A 15,598-nucleotide genomic window follows, 5' to 3' on the forward strand; every position below is an offset into this window, starting at 1 on the left:
GGATGTCTCAGCTAGGCTGGCTTGGTTCAGGTGACCTTAGGTAAATTCTGCCAACTTTCATTCTTGCTAAATATTCCTGCAGTATCTACTGGGGTCTCATACTCACCTGGATGTGGTCTCTGAAAAGAAGGTCTAAGGGTGGGAATCTGGATTCTAGCCTGGTGGGTGGATACTGAAACTCTGCCCCCAGACAAACAAGAAGGAGTGAAGCCTTTGACCCCTAGCTTGATTTAGGACCCCCAAACAGACCACAATGTCCCCATCCAGCCCAAGATGCACCCTCTGGGTGACAGCATCAGAGGCTCTACTGACAGCTCCCTCTCCTGCTCATTAGGTGAATCTCCTCTTGATCCTTCAATCCCTGAGCATTGATTTCCCAGTGGGATATTGGTCTGAGCAGAGAGGAAAAATTTCCTGCTCTTTCTCTGTTCCCAGGAGACTAGGTTAGAACTCAGGTGGAGCTAGCTTCTATTGCTGCTTGTCCATGAAGCTTCCTGCCTTCCTGAAGTCTCACCTCCTTAGCACTGTCACCCAATGTTTAGTTACTGGCTGAGCATCAGGAAGTCTCAGAACAACTCTGGGCTTTGTCAAAGAAGTGGGAGAAACACGGGGTAGAGGGGGTCAGAGCCAGAGATAGGGATCTTGGGGCAGAGAGTGGAGCAGATGGTGTTGGTGAGAGTCCTTCTCTGCCCTGGGCTTCTGCTGTGGCTGCCACTCACTGGCTGTTGTCTCCAGAAGGTGGTGTCCACTTTGAGTAGGGACCTCTGTGGGGAAAAGCAGCAGAAGCACACACTGGTGTGTGTGGGTAGGTGTGTGCGCATGAGTGTGAGCATGCGTGCATGCATGCTTGCATGTGCTGGCCTTTTCTTTGCTTGTGCATGTGTGTGCCCATGTAGACTTCTGTTTTCTCACCAACAAGTGTGCTCCCATGTATAGCCATGAGCAGAGTGTATGTATGCGTATCTGTGAGCACACAAGTGTGTATATCAATGCACACATGCTTGTGTGTCAGGGTCATACACCTTCATAAATCATGGAATTAGCCAATCAGGGTCCTGCACGCAGCCACCTGTCCATGACAATGGTGGCCTCTCTGGCTGCCCTTCACATTGACACAGCGGGTGGAATTGTGGCCCTGGCGTTGCACAGAGCGGTAGTCCTCCACAGCTGGGGACATGAAGGACTGGGTCACCCCATATCCCAGCTCCATTAGGGTCTTGTCTCCAGTCATCCTCCCCAACCTTACACCCCCACACCTTCCCCCAGGCCATGCACCCAGGAGCCCACCAGATCAGAAACGGCTCTGGGATGGCACTTTCTAGTCCCTGTGCACCTTGGAGGAGCAGCTGGAAAGCCACGGTCCACAGGCCAAACCCATTCGCCCCTGTTTTGAAATGAGGCATGAGTGGGTTTTATGTTTTCAAGTGGCTGAAAAAAATAAAAGCAAGAGCAGTAATTGTGACAATTGAAAATTGTATGAAACTCATATTGAATAATTATTTGTTTTTACTGTGATTAAGACATATAACATAAACATGTAACATAAAATTTGCCATGTTAATTGTAGTGGAATGAAATACATTTCACAATTACTCAGTTTCCAAAAGTTATCGTGACTCCAAAGAGACTCTGTAACTATTGAGAAAGAACTCTTCACTTCCCTCCCCCAGCCCCTGCTCAGTTCCCATCTAATCCCTATCTCTACAAATTCGCATATTTTAGCTATTTCATATGAGTGGAATCCCACTAGATGTGTCCTTCTGTTTTAGTTTATTATTTAGTTTAATGCTTGCAGAGTTCACCCTTGCGGCAAGTGTCAGCACGTAGATTCTTTCCCTGGCTGAATGATCTGTGATGAACACTCACCGTGTTCATGCCAGCGTCTGCTGGTGGACACTGTTTTCCCCCATTTTTGGTTACTACAAACATTGCTGCTGTGGACACTGATGTACAAGTGTCTATTTGAGTCCCTGTTTTCGATTCTTTGATGGGGTGGAGTTGTTGGGGTTAAGATAATTCTGTTTTGAGGAACTGCCCAAGTGTTTTCCCCCGTAGTGGACACATTCTCCATTCCTGGTGGTAATGTTTGAGGATTCCTGGTTCTCCCCCTTCTCAACAACATTATTATTTTCTTCCTGAAAGTTTATGTTACTTTTTAATTATTAGTCTATTTTTGATTGATGATAATTTTATGTAATTACGAGTTACAAAATGATATTTTGATATATGTATACATTTATGTAGTGATTAATTCAAGGATATTGGTCTATCCATCACCTTAAACAGGTATCATATTTTTGTGCTGAGATCATCCAAAATCCTCTCTTCCAGCGATCTTTTATCTATTTATTTTTTTGTTGATTTTATTATTTTTTTAAATACACAACAACAGTGGAATGCATTACAATCCTTATTACACATATAGAGCATGATTTTGTCGTTTAGTCACCTTCATATGCAATGGAACAAGAGAGTGCATTCCTCCTGTCTGCCTGTACCTTTGTGCCTGTTGACCAACCTATCTCCATTACCCTTTTCTATTCCGCTGTCCATTCACTGGTAACCCTTACTCTACTCTCCACTTCCAAGAGATCAGCTATTTTACGTTCATTTTAAGGGATGTTAATAGTATCTCATTGTGATTTTGCATCAAATTCAAATTTTGGTCTCCATAAGTCAAGTTTTATTGAGAGACAGTAACACCTGCTCATTTGTATGTTACCTGTGATGGCTGCCACTCCTGTTGCAGAGCAGTGTCACTGTGAGGGACCATCAGGTCTGTGAAGCCTAAGACATTTACTATATTTCCCTTCACCGAAATTTGGTGGCCACTCCATTCAAGCAAGTAGACAGAGTGAGAACCATGTTAGTGAATGTGTGTGTGTGTGTGTGGGGGGGGCACTTCCCTAGGTCAGAGCTCCTTGGTGGGTAGAGGATGTGACGGACAGAAGGACAGACACCACAGGTGTCTAAGCCCTCATCCCTGAAACTTCTGACTATTTAACCCCACATTTTGTATTCAACTGTGAATATTGCCTTTAAAATCAGAACAAATAAAAAAATACATACTGGGATATTATTACAATTGCCCTCCGTTCTATTTCCTTTAGTTTATGTAATAGCTAGCTATTGCTTCAGAACAAGCAGTCCTCAATGCAAATGGTCTAATAAGGATTTTTTTCAACAAATGGGACAATCTGGTTTTCTAATTCTGGCTCAGGAAAAGCACATGTATGTTTTCGGGAGAGCCCATGGCCTGGAATCACATGAGGGGCAGGAATTCATCTCCCTTGTGAGCCACCCTTTGATCTTGAGGACTGAAGTCATCCTGAGCCTGAAGGACACACATAATGAAGGATATGGGTATTGCTCATTTACTACCTTTATAGTGCTGTGGCAAAATTCAGAAAGGGGAGGAATATTTCACTTAGAACAATGGAAGGTTTGATATTTCTAGGCAGCACTGGAAATTTCTAAGCAGAAACACGTCAATGACTCAATAACACAACCTAAAAAAATGCTGACCAGTCCCCAGTAAACAAACCCCTGACACATGAACACCAACCTTCCCCACCTCAGTGATTATAATTGCAGTATGAAAAGACATATGTGCAAAGTAATGCAATGTGTAATGTAGAAGTTTATCTCATATTTAAAGTCCTCTCTGATTTTGAGGCCAAAGTAATCATATTTTCATTTCAATTTTTTCTATCCATTTAGACTTCAAGTGGAGACATGTATTTGAAAATAAGCTTTGCCAGTGATTATGGTAGAGACTGTGGACACCAAGCTGGGCAAGAGAAAAGAATCCCAATGGTGAGAAGAAAAGCCAGTGCTCAGCCATGAAGCTCACTGGTCTGTTGGAATCTGCCTCATCAGGAATAGCAGGTGAGATGGGGACGCGCGGAGACATGAGGGACCCACAGGGCAAAGCCATGCTGTGGGATTCCCTCCAGTATAGGATTATTACACAGGCCATCTTAACTGTCAAATGCATTTTTTATACACGGAGGACAGCAGATTAGTGTGTTTTAATATCAACAAAAGAAAAGTCACTTGGTATGACCCATCATTTGAGAAAAAAAATGTTTTTCAGAAATGTATGTTGTCCCTTGAGATAAGTGTGAATTTCCAATGTCTCTAATTCAGGATTGAAAATCACTTTGAGAATGTATGTAGATGATAAAGAGGAAGAAAACTGCTCAGATCTCAGAGGGAGCAGAAAGCTTAGCAGCTGTGTTTTATGACTCTCATAGAGAAGTTGAAATCGAAGAAAGAGAAACTTCAGGAAATGGATAGAAGGAACAAGTCATATTTCAAAATTCTAACAAAAAACATTTCTAATTTTTCACTATGAGGCTTTGAGCCCTGTGATCAAAAGCAATTTTTAAAGACCCACCAACATGGGCTCTTTGATAATTTCTTCACAAAAGAGTCTTCTCAGAGCGCTCTTGATGTCTTTATTCCTCAGACTGTAGATGAAGGGGTTCAGCATGGGGGTGACCACACTGTACATCCCAGAGGCGGTTGCACTGGAGTGTGCATTTTGTGCAATAGAAGAACTAAGGTACACTCCTAGGAGTGTGCAATAGAATAAGGAGACCACGGAAAAGTGAGATGCACAGGTGGAGAAGGCTTTGCATTTGCCCTGAGCTGATGAGATTGCACGGATGGAAGAAATGATCTTGCAGTAGGAGTACAGGATGCCAGTGAGAGGGCCAACTCCCAGCAGCCCTGCCACAAGATAGAGCACCGTATTATTCAAGAAAGTGTCAGAACAGGCAAGATAAACCAACTGATTAGGTTCACAAAAAAAGTGTGGTATTTCCACATCTGTGCAGAAGGACAGTCGCAACGTCATTAAACTTTGTAACAAGGAATTGAGAGCACTTGTGATCCAGGAAACCAAAACCAGCAGTCCACAGAGCCTGGGGTTCATGATGACCATGTAGTGCAGCGGGTGACAGATGGCTACATACCGGTCATAGGCCATCACAGCCAGGAGAAAGTTCTCCAACCCTACAAACAATGTAAAAAAGTAAATCTGCACGATGCAGCCTGCATATGTTGTGGCCTTGCTCTGTATCTGGATGTTCACCAGCATCTTTGGCACAGTGGTGGAGGTGAAGCAGATGTCCACAAAGGACAGGTTGGAGAGGAAGAAGTACATGGGCGTGTGCAGGTGGAAGTCTGAGATGGTGGCCAGGATGATGAGCAGGTTCCCCAGCACGTTGGCCAGGTACATGGACAGAAAAAGGCCAAAGATAAGGTGTTGAATTTCTGGGTCCTTTGAAAGTCCCAGAAGAAGAACTTCAGAAATTTGTCTGAAATTCTTTGAATCCATGTGCTGTGAAGAGAAAAAATTGAACATGAGTAGTTTTTTAAACTAATCCCTTTTAGGGTGACCTCAGTGCCATTCCTAGTTAGCAGATTTGTTCCCTAATAAGCTGATTTATTCCTAATTAGAAATTTCAGTCCTTCTCTACATTTTCCTCAGCATGGTTTGTATTCTACCAATGAACAATCCTTCTATGTCCTCGAGGAAGGGGCCTTGAGTTCCTATCCTGTTCCTGGCCCTGGCTCTGCAATGGGCACAGGCTGCTGAAAAATAGAAGACCCTAAGTTTTCATTATGGAGAACAAATGTATGTAGGCAATTATTAAAAACAGCAGCTCTTGGGGCTGGGGTTGTGGCTCGGTGGTAGACCACTCACCTAGCACATATAAGGCCCTGGTTTTGATCCTCAGGACCACATAAAAATAAATAAATAAAGGTATTGTTTCCAACTACAACTATAATTTTTTTAAAGCAGCTCTATAATAGGATTTCTAATGCTTTCTCCATAAAATGATGATACCTTTTGAGGAGCTAGATTTAAACATCAGAGTGTACCTAGATAAACACATCACAAGGCACAACACACATATGTGTAAGTGATATGTAATAGTAAAAATTAACAAGAAACATCTTCATAATACGTCCTCATAATGTCACATGGTATAGTCAATATGAATCCAACTAGGACAGATAAGAAGAGAAGGAGATAGAGAGGCTTGTTCTTCAGGGGGTCCAGGTAAATGGGTCAAAGGTGACACTTGAGCAGAGGCCTCCAAGAGAGGAGGGCACCCTGAGGTGGTCTGCAGAGACCTGGGCCTGGCAGGAGAGGTGAGCGGTGCAGAATCCTGAGGACAGTGCCTACTGTGCACATTCTCATTTCAAAGGAAGCCACAGGGAAGGAGCTGCCTCCTGGTTTCTGTGGAGATGTGGAGATTCTCAGGAGGGGCCTTTGTTCCCCTGCTCTCTCCTGACAGTTGCTAGAGGTGGCTTTCCTGAGGTGGCTGACCCCTGAGGAGGTGCACATACTTTATGTGGACGAGAGGATGAGTTTAGACACCTGTGAACTCTGGCTGTCCCTTCAACACATAGATGTAAGCATCACCTCCAAGAGTGTCCCTGGGTCCCTATTGTTTCTTGTTTTCTTGATTTTTTTTTCTTTGGAAAGACCATTTATCCTAAGGTCTACCCTACCAGAACATTTTCATAGGCACAATATTATATCATTAGTCCTGGTACTTCATGGTGTAGCCGGTGTCTGGAAATTAATCACCATATATAACTCTAACTTTCCATCCGTGAACACATGGCCCACATTTTCCCTGATCCCCTCCCTGATACCAATGTTCTATTCTGTGTATGAGTGTGACAATTTTAGAAATATCATGCCTGTAGAATCATGCATTATTCTACTTTAAAAGGTATCCTGTGGACCAAAGTGTGTCCCTCCTCATTTCTCTCTCTTGGTTAGCGTCAGGAGTCTGTATTATAATAAGCTCAGTTTAGCCAGATAAGTACTAAAAATAACAGGCCATTGTTCTAGATGAACGTAGAGGCACAAACTTCAATGAAATTAAAGCAAATACTTTCAATGGCATGGTAAGAGTATTATTACAACTTGGAATTCAGGAACTGAATTTCCCCTGATCTATAATACTCTCCATAAAATCCTGCCCCTCTCCCGATATTCTGCCATATTTCCTCAGAGTATTTATCCCTGAGGAAATTATAATATACATGCATTTGTTTCTGTGTAGTCTACACTTGCCGTTATAATCTAAGGTCCAAGTGAGAAGATATTCTACCTTTTCTCTTCATTTTGTGTTTTCACAAATGTGGACAGTTTAATTGAAAAAAATTAATAAATTTAGAGTTTCTATAAGAAAAGAATAATCAGGTGAATAAATGGTTGCAAATCAAATTCATTAAATGAAATGAATGAAAATCTAACATAAAATTTTCATCAAAAGAACTAAAATAACTATCACAATGAGTCTCTAATTCAAGATTGACAAAGACCTGGAAATAAATAATAAAAAGATACTTTTTTAGGAGCAGTGAAAGAAGTGGTATCCAAAGGTACAATTTCATCCTGTAAAAACATAAGTGTGTACAAATGTGCTTAGGACACTGGACATAACGCCAGGAGTGATGGAGTGAGTAACAACCAAGGTTAGAGTGATATCACCGCTCCCTTCATGAGTTCCCACCATGCACGTGGGCCAGGAGTGCTACCTGCATCTTCCCACCTAATCCCAGCAGGAAGCCCATGGGGTCAGGTGCCTATTCCAACTCTGCAGAGAGAGCATCTCTGTAGATGTAACAAAACTCCTGTGTATGAAACATGCATATGAGAAAGATGCAGGTGATCTTCATTTGATTGCAATGAAATATCTTCCACAAGAAGGCAGGGGGTGATTGCTACTCATAAAAATAGAACCAACTCAAAAGCAGAAAAGGAGTAATAAGGAAGAACAGATAAGAAATGAGATGCAAAATGGTATAAAAGGGACTTAATTACTGCCGATAATGAAGAAGAACTTTAGTATAAAAAACAATGGAGGGGTGGGTCAGCAATGTGACCAACTCATAGGTTTGGCCACATGAAATTTATTAACTCACGTGTTCTCACTCAAAAGAGCAATACATATATAAAGGAACTAAATGCAAACAGCAATCTTAGTGAAAACAACTTCCATTTCTTCTCAGAGTTAAAAAAAAATACCCAGTTCCCATAAAATCAAAGTATTTGCAACTACAAAGAGAAAGAAAAGGCTAACAAGCTAAAATAGACTCAGCCTTTGCAATAAAAATTGCAAAATAAATCTTTTTAATTTTGTACACTAATATATTAAGTAAGACTTATTTCATGTGACCACCTAGCACGAGAGAGGATGCTGTGAGATGTATGCCCCCTGAAGGCAGTATTTGTAAGCAGCCCTAGTCTCCTCTTTGTAACGAATATGGAAATGGCTTGAATACACTCCAGGCTGAAATTAAAGAAGAAATGCCCTCACCTCACTGCACAACCCGCCACCCCTGAGACCCATTTTGCCCAACCTGGTACCTGGGAGCTCCCTGGATATGTTCTCATTTTATGGAAAATACTTGATACACTTTCCAAGTCTTGTCTAATTGGACTTTGTTCCCATTATATAGTTGTCAGCAATGATCTAAGCACTGCAGATCTGAGAGTCGCTTCTCTTTTTAACATGTTAACCAGTGGCAGATGAGTGAGTCAGCACTCAGCTCTCTCAGCTCTGGGCTGGGTGGGTCCATGTTGTCAGCTTCTATTCTTGCTGAACATTTCCTGCAGGACCTACCAGGTCTCAGACTCACATGGATGGGGTCTCTGAGAAGGTCTCCTTGTGGAAGTCCTTGTGGAAGTTGATAGTGGAGACTGAAGCTCTGTCCCCAGACAAGACAGCAGGAGGAGTGAATCCCTGGCCCCTGAGCCAGACTTAGGACTCCAGAACAAGCCACCATGTCCTGCTCAGCCTGTGATTTCACACTCTGAGGGACAAGATCAGAGCAGCTACTTGTAGCTCCCTCTCTGCTCATTAGATACAGTCCTCTCGTCACTCCATCCCCTGAGCTCCTGACTTTCCCGGGGGATATTGGTCAGAGCAGAAAGTAAAATATTCCTGCTTCTATATTCCTACGAGATCAGGGCAATTAGGTGAATCTGGTCTTTGTTTTTCTTTCTCCATAAAATCCTCCACCTTCCAGAAATCTACACTCCTTAGCATTTTTTCCCAATCCTTAGCTACGATTTCCTCCAAGCTACTTGACTTTGCTAGATTCATGGACTGACCAAGCACTGGCTTGGAGGGACACAGCCCCCAATCCCTTCAGAAAATTGCTATTGTCTCTTCATCAGGGAATAGAACTGTGTTTGTTATAAAGTCTTGGAAATTTACCACAACTCTTGAAATCGTGATGCTTTTTACAAAGCACTTAGTTATTTCATGCTTGGAACTAAAGTCAAAAACTGTCATTTGAAAAAACAGAATATAGTGTCACAGTTTGCCTTGGGAAAAAAATGTCATTCATGCCTTTATTTATAAAACATTAGGCAATTATTAGTGATATACTTAGGTCTTTATGTGTGTGAGTGTGCATGCGTGTGTGTGCACATGCCTGAAGCATGGACTGAAGTTAGAATCTTACAAGGATTGTTTCATTTAGTTTTTATAGATGTATATTGTATGAGGTCAATAGTGTCATGACTCATTTTATATTTGTAAAAATGGGGACCAGAGAGGCAATTAGATCTGCCTCCAATTATGAACTGAGTTAGAATGAGCTTTTTTCCTTGTGTTCCCTGCTCTCCTGATCCAGGGCACCAGTCTTCCACCAGGCCTCCTGGAAATGGGTGGCAATCAATTGTTGAGGAAATTTTGGATTTTTATCAGTTGGGATATGTACAGAACCTAGGAGGTGGAAACCTGGGATCCTGCTCTGTGGCCAAGAAAACACAGGACACCACACATCAAAGTGTTATTTCACACAAATGTCAACAGTGGGGAGTTTGAGAAACACTTTCTGTCCAGAATGTTTCCAACTTCAGTGTTGGAAACAAATATGAATCACTTGGGGATCTGGTTGAAATACAGGTTGTGATTTGATGGGTTAGTGTGGTCAGAGATTGTGCTTTTGCAAGAGTTGACAGTCAGGCTACAAGCTCCTGATCCTGGTAGGTGGACCATTCTTCTTCTTTTTTTTTTTAGGCTCAGAAAAATCATGATAATGGCCTATAACAGAATGTTTTCAAGAACAATGCACTGTGGAATGATTGCATCCAGCTAATCATCGTGCGCATCACTTCCTGTGGTTATTATTTCTGTGGTGAGACACTCGATATCCACTCACCACTGTTAAAGATTCTGTTGCTAACTATGGTCACCAGGTTGTAGGTCTCCTGAACTCTTCCTCCTGTCTAGCTGAACCTCAGATCCTTTGACCAACATCTCTCTGCACAATTCCACAAACCACAGCAGTCTCTAATGACCACCATTTCACTTTTTGATATATCTACGAAATTAATGTTTTTAGATTCCACAGGTGAGTGAGATCATGCAGCATTTGTCATTCTGTCTCACTTTCACTTCTCTGGGGACTTCCATTTCCATCTGTGTTGTCACAGCTGACAGAATTTCATCCATTTTTTTGGTTGAACCATACTCTCCTGAGTATACATAAGGTGTTTAATTCATCCATCCATGTATCCAGACATAGGTGGATTCCATATCTGCTTATCTGAATAAGTCTAAGTGAATATGGAAGTGCAGAAGTCTCTGAGGCTAACTTCCAGTGATGTGATTGCTACACCATTTGGTTTTCCCATTATTGACCACTGAGGCTGTTGTCCAGAGTCAAGTGCAGGCATTCCAAGGCCTTCTCCACCATGAAGGCCTTCATCACCTCAGTTCTAATTTAGGTGGTCAGGTGCTGGACTCTGTAGCTCGGCTTCTGCCTAAATAACTAGACATTTGCCTCTTGAAGGCCTCCCTTGTGATAGGAAATGAAACTTGTTGTCCTTGGCTCCTTATCTACAACCTTGGTAGAATCCCTTCTTCATGGAGTGTCTGTGTGAACTAATTCATAGGTTAAAGATCACATGAAATGACCTGTGGAGAGTAGACATCCCAAAGATAACAGCCACTGTGACCATCACCTTACTCATTGGCTCAGGTCACTGTGACATCACAAGCGTTTCCTGGCACAGGAAATGAGTCCAGCATTGTCTCCTGGGAGACTGGGAGAGGTGGTGCAGGGACATCCTCCCAGGACCCAGGCAGGCAGCTCAGAGCCTTGGTCCACCACCCTGTGCTGTGTTGGACTCATGGGCATCATCTCTGATCCACTCAGGATTGGTCCAAATAGCCACAGTAAAGATTTTCAGACCCTTTTAAGTTGTTTTACTATGTTCTCCTCTTGGGAAGATCTAAAAAACTGATATTTCTTGGTAAATCAAATTATTTGTCCCTTATTTCTCATCCTGGTAAATCCATAGAAGATAATTCATAAACTTTTTTGATGCCACCAGAAATAGAAATGCTTACTTCTCTGATTCTGCCCCACAGAGAACTTGTTTTATATTTTACAATTAGTCATCACTCCCACATATTCTGCAGGATGACTGACCAACACTACCCAGGACTTTGGGTCTTGGCCTTGCCTGATATGAATGCATTTCCCTCCTGTGTGACTTTGGACATGCACAAGTGAGTGGTTAATTTGGGGGGTCTACTTGAGTAGATTGAAGGACTCCAGGAGAATTGGTAAATCTTTAGTTCTCTGTGTCTCTGGGAGAGTGTTTCCAGAGATGTTTGTCATTGAGACACTGGACAGAGTGATGACTCTCCCTCCTCATGAGCAACTCCATCCAGACGTCTGTCCCTGCACTGAACAGGAAGACAGAACAAGGGGAAGCTCCCTGCTGGTTCTTCCCTCTGGAGCAGGTGTGTTCTCTCCTGCTGCTGCTGCTAGACATCCAACTCCAGTTTCTGGACCTCTGGACTCTGGCACAGGCCCCAGCAGCCCTCTGGGTCCTGGCATCTCTCCTCCTGGTCTGGCTACTGCACCATTGACCTCCCTGGCTCTGAGGCCTCTGGCTTCTTGGACTGAGTCACACGACTGGCTTCTCTGGCTCTCCAGCTGCAGACACCATTGTGGAAACACTCAGCCTCTGTGATCACGGGAGTCCATGGCATATCTGAACCTGTGTTTCCATCTGTCACCTGTCCACTTCCTCTGGAGAAGCCTAATGCCAAAGTGACCTGCATCAGGTGATAGGATGTGGGCAGACATGACCTGCTCCATGGGAAGAAGCTGTAAGAGGCCTGGGGGATTCCGCCACGTCCTCCTCTTCCTCTGTGTTGGAAGGGTGGGCTCCTCTCACGTGGGGGCCTTTTCCTCAGCCACCCTCCCAGAATGATGACACACCTGGGGCAAACACAGCCGGGTCAGAGCCACACGCCTTGAGGTCTGCAATGAAGGGACCCAGGAAAAACACTTTGACTTGGAGGGTGGTTTGTTTTCTACAGGTGACAACAACACACTCCCAGGTGATCTTAGGTGCCTCCAAATCCACCCCAGCTGTAGCATGTATCAGAAGGTCCTTTCTGCTCCTGGATGACTGACCTTCTGTCCTGAGTACACAGCGTTGTGTTTATGCAGTTGTCTGTTAATGGACACCTTTTTTTCTCACCATTTTGCTACTGTGAATAATGTTGCTATGGACCTTGGTGTCCAAGCATCTTTTGAGACCCTGTTTTCCCTTCTTTTTTATATATACACACAAGTTGGAATTGCTAAGTGATAGGAAGGTTCTATGTCCAACTCTCTGCAGAACTGCCAAACAGTTTTCTGCAGCAGGTGCAACATTTACATTCCCAGAAGTAATGGATGAGGATTCCAAATTCTTATCTTCATTAACATTGCTATTTTCCTTTTAGCAATTTTGTTACTTTTTAATTTTTATTGAACCATAATCACACATATATGTAAGGTGTACAATGTGATACTTTTATAAAGGTGTATATTGTGCAATGATTGATTCAGTTGATTAGCATTTCCATGTTCTTAAACACATATCATTTCCTCATGATATAAGATCAAAATACTTTTTTCTAGCTTTTTAAAAATACATGTTATAGGGGCTTGGTTTGTAGCTCAGTGGCAAAGTGCTTATGTAGTATGTTTGAGGCACTGGATTTGATCCTCAGCAGCACCACATAAAATTTTTTGAGAGTATTAAAAAATACATGTTATATATTATTAATTTTTGTCCTCCCTAGTAAACAGTAGAACAACAGAATTATTCCTCCTATCTGACTATTGAAAGAAAAGTGGTGCAGGACTAATAACACACATACCTGGGATGAGAAGTGGATTTATTTTTCAGAAGTCTGACAGACTGTTCTGCACAGAGAACAGCAGCAACTCCCCCTTGAATGTGAATTTTTTATAGGCTAGAATCATGGTCGCGGGTTAGGGGCGGGTTTAGTCAGAACTGACATATGATCCTGGGGGAGCCTGGTTTGTTTCTTGGGACCAGAGACAGGCAGTTCTCCTATCTCTCAGAGAGGGAACAGGGAAAGTGTTCTCAAGGAGAGAACAGGGAAACCAGTACATCCCATCTCAGGTGCCGGTAAGTTGTCTCCTATCTCTCAATGAGAGAACAGGGAGAGAACAGTCCATCGCCAGACAGGTAGGTTTTATCTCAGGCTAGTTTCTATTTTTTGAGAATAAGAACAATATTCATAAAGTGAGAGTGGGGGGAAGTAAGATGGCTGAAATTATGCCACAGCTCTCATTATATCCATTGACCAACTTCTTCTCATTGCTCCTCTTGAATTTCCGGTCAGACCTTGGTTCTACTTTCATCTTCTATGAGATCAGCTTTTCTTAGATTCCAACTATAAGTGAATCATGCTGATTAGCATTTCTGTGTTCTTTGAGGAGGTGTGGTTTTGATTTGCATCAAGTTCAAATTTTGGTCTCCGTAAGTGAAGTTTTACTGGGAGATGGCCACACAATCTGTGTGTGTGTGTGTGGGTGTGTTGTCTCTGGCTGCTGCCACCCTCATGGCAGAGCTGAGTCACTGTCAAGAGACAGACCATCTGGCCTCTAGATCCCCAGACATTTACTATCTGCCCCTTCACAGAAGTTTGCTGGTCACTCCATTCAAGCAAGTAGGCAAGGTGAGAACCTTATTTGTGAATGCCGGTATATGTGAGTGAACTTTCTTCAGTAAGTGCTTCTTGGTGAATACAGGATATGAAAGAGAGAAGGATGGTCCCCCACAGGTATCCAAGTTCTCATCCCTGCAACCTGTGACTATGTTACCTGACCTTTATCATACAGTTGTGAATATTGTCTTTAAATATTATACCAATGCCAAAAAAAATGAAGTAGCAGATTATTATACTTCTACTCTGTCTTGTTTTCTTTCTTTATTGTAATAGTTAGGCATTGCTGCATAACAAGCATTCCTAAATGCCAGTGGTTTAATGTAGTGCCATTATACAAATGGGACCACGTGGGAAGAGTTATTTTGAGCTTGGTTTCATGAAGGAATATGCATGTTTTTGCAGGAGAACTTATGGCCTACTATCACAAAATTGGGTAAGAATCCAGGCATTTTTGCAAGTTACACTGAGCTCATGATAGTTGTAGAAGCAATACTTGAGCAAAAATGACATATATAAATTGATGATAATGATATTGCTCATTCACGACCTCTCATGGTTATGGCAAAATTCAGAAAAGGGTGGATAGTTCACTTGGAACAACAGAAAGATTCATTTTTCTAGGCAGCACTAGAAATTTTCAAGTGGAAATGGAAAGATAAGTCAGTAATAAACCACAAGAACTGTCCACCAATCTTCAGTGAGCAAACCCCCTTACACAGGGAGAGCAGTCTTCCATACTTCAGTGATTCCATTTGCAATATGAAAAGCCATATTTTGCGTAGCGATACACTATGCAATGTGCAATGTACAAGTCTATCTCGTCGTGTTTACAGCTCTCTCTGATTCTGAGACCAAATAAATCAACCTATTATTTCTTGTTTATTATCTGTTGCAGCCTTCTCTTGCGGATGGAGATTAAATAATTTGCTTCCCCTGTGACAGTGGAAGATACTGCTCTATAACTGAACACTGATGAAGAGAAGAAAAGCTTCTGCTCAGTCACAAAACAATGAATTCAAAACTGACATTCTTAAAAAGAGAAAACACGGACAGTAGGTACAAAGGAATGATGAACTGCAAGAGAAAACTGTGATCCCGGCCTCTCCTCCTGGATAAAACTACGCAAATGACCTTCATTGTCAAGTGTGACATTTTTCTATCAGAAGAGCACACACAACACATGGCAATGTTTTTTTAGTACAAACTAAATCACAAATAATTTTGTGTAATCTGTATCCTGAGAAGACATTATTCTTCAGAAATTCATCTTGTCCCATAAAATAAATGGGAATTTCCACCCTTTCCAATCCATGAATTGAAAACAATTTTGAGGAAGTGTGTCACGGATAAAGGGGAATGCTCTGTGGACGTCAGAGCAGAAAGCTCATGAGGTGACTTACGTATTTCTCTTGGAGAAGTTAAAAATCAAAGAAATGGAAACTCCATAAAGCAAATAGGAGGCAGTTCTAGTTCCACAATCTCAATAAAATATTGTAATTTCTTGCTCTGAGACTTCAAGCCTTGCAATCATCAGTAGTTTTGAAGGTCCAGGATAATGGGAGCTT

At 42.3% G+C, this 15,598-nt stretch overlaps 1 protein-coding gene across 1 annotated transcript; it reads right to left on the reverse strand.

Moving 5' to 3' along the window:
• Positions 1-4,387: 4,387 nt before the first annotated feature.
• LOC113178042 (olfactory receptor 7A10-like) lies at positions 4,388-5,344 on the reverse strand. The gene has a single exon (XM_026382523.2). The coding sequence runs from the start codon at positions 5,342-5,344 to the stop codon at positions 4,388-4,390; it is 957 nt and encodes a 318-aa protein (XP_026238308.2).
• Positions 5,345-15,598: the final 10,254 nt, after the last annotated feature.

The sequence above is a fragment of the Urocitellus parryii genome, chromosome 3 (genome assembly GCF_045843805.1).
Source record: "Urocitellus parryii isolate mUroPar1 chromosome 3, mUroPar1.hap1, whole genome shotgun sequence".
NCBI classification, from domain to species: domain Eukaryota; kingdom Metazoa; phylum Chordata; class Mammalia; order Rodentia; family Sciuridae; genus Urocitellus; species Urocitellus parryii.

What these genes read in the sequence shown, in the direction of transcription:
- LOC113178042 (XM_026382523.2), bottom strand. Translation starts at nt 5,344, where the DNA reads ATGGATTCAAAGAATTTCAGACAAATTTCTGAAGTTCTTCTTCTGGGA.